At 32.5% G+C, this 3,969-nt stretch overlaps 1 protein-coding gene across 1 annotated transcript; it reads right to left on the bottom strand.

Annotated features, from left to right (window-relative positions):
* Positions 1–231: 231 nt before the first annotated feature.
* On the bottom strand, positions 232–3,508 carry LOC132747503 (uncharacterized). The gene has a single exon (XM_060736903.1). It carries the CDS (start codon positions 3,271–3,273, stop codon positions 1,396–1,398), a length of 1,878 nt encoding a protein of 625 aa, XP_060592886.1. The 5' UTR covers positions 3,274–3,508; the 3' UTR covers positions 232–1,395.
* Between the last annotated feature and the right edge of the window lie 461 nt (positions 3,509–3,969).

The following is a 3,969-nucleotide window of genomic DNA, read 5'->3' as shown; positions in this document are numbered from 1 at the left end:
TTGGGAAGCGACACTCTACATAAAATGTATTTATAAACTTTGAGCGATTTAGAAAATTAGGATAGGATTCTCGAGTAATCAGATTTCACTTAGAATTAAGCCAATCAAAATTGTTCAGGAATCCCAATGATCCTTAAATGAATTCAAACTGAACATACAAAGTTTGATTTAATCAATTTGTTGAAAAATAACAGTAATGGTAACAAATTAAAATGAATGGAAACATTTACAGTAAATTGACAGGATTTATTTACAGGTACTCAAGTCAACTACATAAATTAATGAAGAAATAGTACCATCTTCTTTTACAAAACTAACCCATAAAAGTTTATTTCTTCAACAATTGTTGATACAAATTACAAATACATATTATGCAGTAAAGCTAAATATGCTTCAATTATTTAAAGTACGAAAATATGGATATTATTATGTACTAACCTATAACATGGCAGCTTCGAAAAACATTTTAGAAAAGTTTAAGGAATAAAGATATTTGTAAAAATGAGTTCAATAGATGATGATAAATGAGCAATTACTGATTATTTCATGTGAAGATAATGAATACTACCAAAATGATGAGAATCAGACATATCAATACAAAAGTGAAGTTATTATCTTACTTTGAAATATCAACAATCAGACATGAAAACCAGACTATGAAATATCAACAATCAAACATGAAAACCAGACTATGAAATATCAACAATCAGACATGAAAACCAGACTATGAAATATCAACAATCAGACATGAAAACCAGGCTATGAAATATCAACAATCAGACATGAAAACCAGACTATATGAAATATCAACAATCAGACATGAAAACCAGACTATGAAATATCAACAATCAGACATGAAAACCAGACTATGAAATATCAACAATCAGACATGAAAACCAGACTATGAAATATCAACAATCAGACATGAAAACCAGACTATGAAATATCAACAATCAGACATGAAAACCAGACTATGAAATATCAACAATCAGACATGAAAACCAGACTATGAAATATCAACAATCAGACATGAAAACCAGACTATGAAATATCAACAATCAGACATGAAAACCAGACTATGAAATATCAACAATCAGACATGAAAACCAGACTATGAAATATCAACAATCAGACATGAAAACCAGACTATGAAATATCAACAATCAGACATGAAAACCAGACTATATGACAGTTTGCTTTATCTCTTTCACATATGGAATTATGGATGACATACACATATGTATCAAAAAGTGTTTCTTATGACAAGAAATTTGCTATTTGACAAAATATAAGATGATGTTGAGCACGAATGTTGCTGTCATAATCTAGCTTGTAGCTACCACTCATTTGTCTCACTGTCTTGCTTTAGTCATTTCCACATATTTTGCATACCTTTTATCTCCTTGTATTTATCAGTACAGATAGGAGTATGGTGATATGAATCTTTGCAGCATTGTTTCTCCCCCTTATATTAAGTGACATCAAATAACACTGTAAAGCGTCTCCAGCTCTACCTTCTTGTTCCATGCATTTTCCTAGAAGATTTAGAGCTGTTTCCTGATGTCCAAGGTTTCGTTCCTTTTTTATGGTTCTGATTAATTTGAAGAGCGCAGCTTGTTTCAGGTCATGTCTTCCAAGATGGCTGTAAACTTTGTATTGTAGAAAGTAGAGGTAAGGGAGGGAATCCACTACAGCACAATCCATCCAGTCGTTGTCTTCTTTTGTACGAAACATTCTGTCCTCTTGTGTAGATCTAAACATTTCATACCTGAGTTCATTTGGTACACAGTGAATTTCACATTGCAGATATCTAACACATGATGCTGTTGTATACTGTAAGATTTCTTCATTATGATTTTCACATAATTTATAGAATCCTTGTCTTACTGATTTTATCTCAAATTGATAACAACTACAGACAGGCTCAACAATTTGTAGATCATATCTTCTTTCAATCTCACTGAGTACTGCGTTAGCTTTTTGTATTTCTTGTACACGATATAAAATAGAAGCTAGTTTCAGTTTACTTGATGCAACATCTGTATTCAGACCAAGTGAGATGAGTTTGAGGGCATCTGCTGATACAGTGTTGTAATGATAGATGTTGAGTGAAGCCAGGACAGATCCAAGTGTTGTACAATACCATGGTAACAGAAGATGAGTGGCTGGCTTATCTAATCCTTCATATTGACAGTTGATTGTCTTCAATACAAAGTTCTTTAATATTTCTACAGCTTCATTAGGACTACTGTCCTTAAGATGATAATTAATTCTTTTCAGTGTATAATATATATATACTGCTAGATTAAATAATTGTGATCCTGAAGTAATGTCAGTTGTCTTGATTGTACCTAAATTTAAAATTTTACGTTGAAGCCTGGAACCAAGAGCATCACATTTAATCCAAAGAAGTGCTACTCCTTCACTGTTGATGATATTTCTTAATATTTCCAGGATATATGGTTTGACTGCAGGTGAAATTTTCCCCCTCATTAAATTGTTCCCAGGTATGATAAAATGCGGACAATTTTCATTAATGATATTGTTGTACAGGAGATATAAACACAGTGATAGACAAGAAAGTAAGTTATTTTCTCTCCAGATGTTAGAATGTGTATTGGAAATACAATGGAAGAGTACAGTTTTACACATAAAACTTGTAATAACATCTTTAAACAGTGGATTTATAAATGTTTTTAAAATAATTTTCATCAAGACATAACAGCGAATCTGTGTAATATTCAGGTTGAACATTAAACACCTTTCTGCTAAAGATGTTGATATTCTCCATTCAAGTTGCTCATGTTCACTGCCACTACATCCAACACCAACAACAAAGCATCCAGTTCTGCTGCAATATTGTTTCATTTCAGCAGATGGCCATTGACCTTCACCTTGCTGATCCAACCATTGTCTAGCTTGTTGTGGCCATGTTGTACAATGTAGAGCAAACACAGAATCTTTATCACAGATGCCTGGTTGTCCTTGTTGAAAACCTGCTGGCCCATGTATTTCATGGTTTATATTAAATAAAGATACTATAAAATTCTTTAAAAGTAATTTTCCTGTTCTGTCTTTGAAAAAGAATTGATCAGATTCACCATCTTCAGGAAGAGGAGCATCAGGTCTCAGCACTTGAAGTAAACAATATCCAGGAGATACAGAATTATCTTGAATCATCAAATGATTATATAAACCAGGTATCCAGTCTCTCCAGTCTTGTATCACAGGGAATGCTTTATCGCAATATAGTTGATCTAGGTCTGATTGCATTCCTGTTGTAGTTGTACCTTCTGATTGACTCCCAAAAAAGTATGCTGAAGCATTTTTATCAAGTAGTTGGTAAAGTTATATTTTCTATTGATTCCATCAGAAGCCATGTTCTTCTCCTCTTCATCACTATTCTCTCATCAACACCTATATCAGCCAGAACCTCTGATAGCTTCATTGACACAGTCTGATTGTAATCTGGTACTTGATACATTCTGAAAATATAAGGCCATTATTTTTTTATATTTCAGTTTACTGACCCGCCGACTCCGTATTTTGGGAAAATGAAAAAAAAATCTGCCCCCAAAAAAATTCTGTGTTGTCTTGAATTACGCCGCTAATAAAGTTAAGATGTTAGTTAATATTCTATCTCACCTATACGACCTTTCAAAGAAACATCAAGAAAATTTTTCACGGTAATAATTATGAAAGAATGTCTGTTAAATCGGTCAAGCCATTCTCACAGAATTATAATGAGGCTTTGATCATATTTCATCAGTACAATTAATGTGTCCAAATGCATAAAAATGTCAAAGAAAACAACTACAAAAAAAAACAAAAACAAACAAAAAAAAACACGCCAAACAGGCTGTCAACCAATTCCTATATTCCTATAAAACTCCTATATTTTGGGTCGGAATCCTATATTTTAAAAAGCCTCCTATTTTTCCTATATTCTCCTATATTTTGAATATTTTT

The sequence above is a fragment of the Ruditapes philippinarum genome, unplaced genomic scaffold, assembly GCF_026571515.1.
Source record: "Ruditapes philippinarum isolate M1 unplaced genomic scaffold, ASM2657151v2 ctg15601_1_1_1_1, whole genome shotgun sequence".
Classification (NCBI taxonomy): Eukaryota; Metazoa; Mollusca; class Bivalvia; order Venerida; family Veneridae; genus Ruditapes; species Ruditapes philippinarum.
The sequence above is the reverse complement of the archived record's forward strand: the minus strand, read 5'-3'. Positions and strand labels throughout refer to the sequence as shown.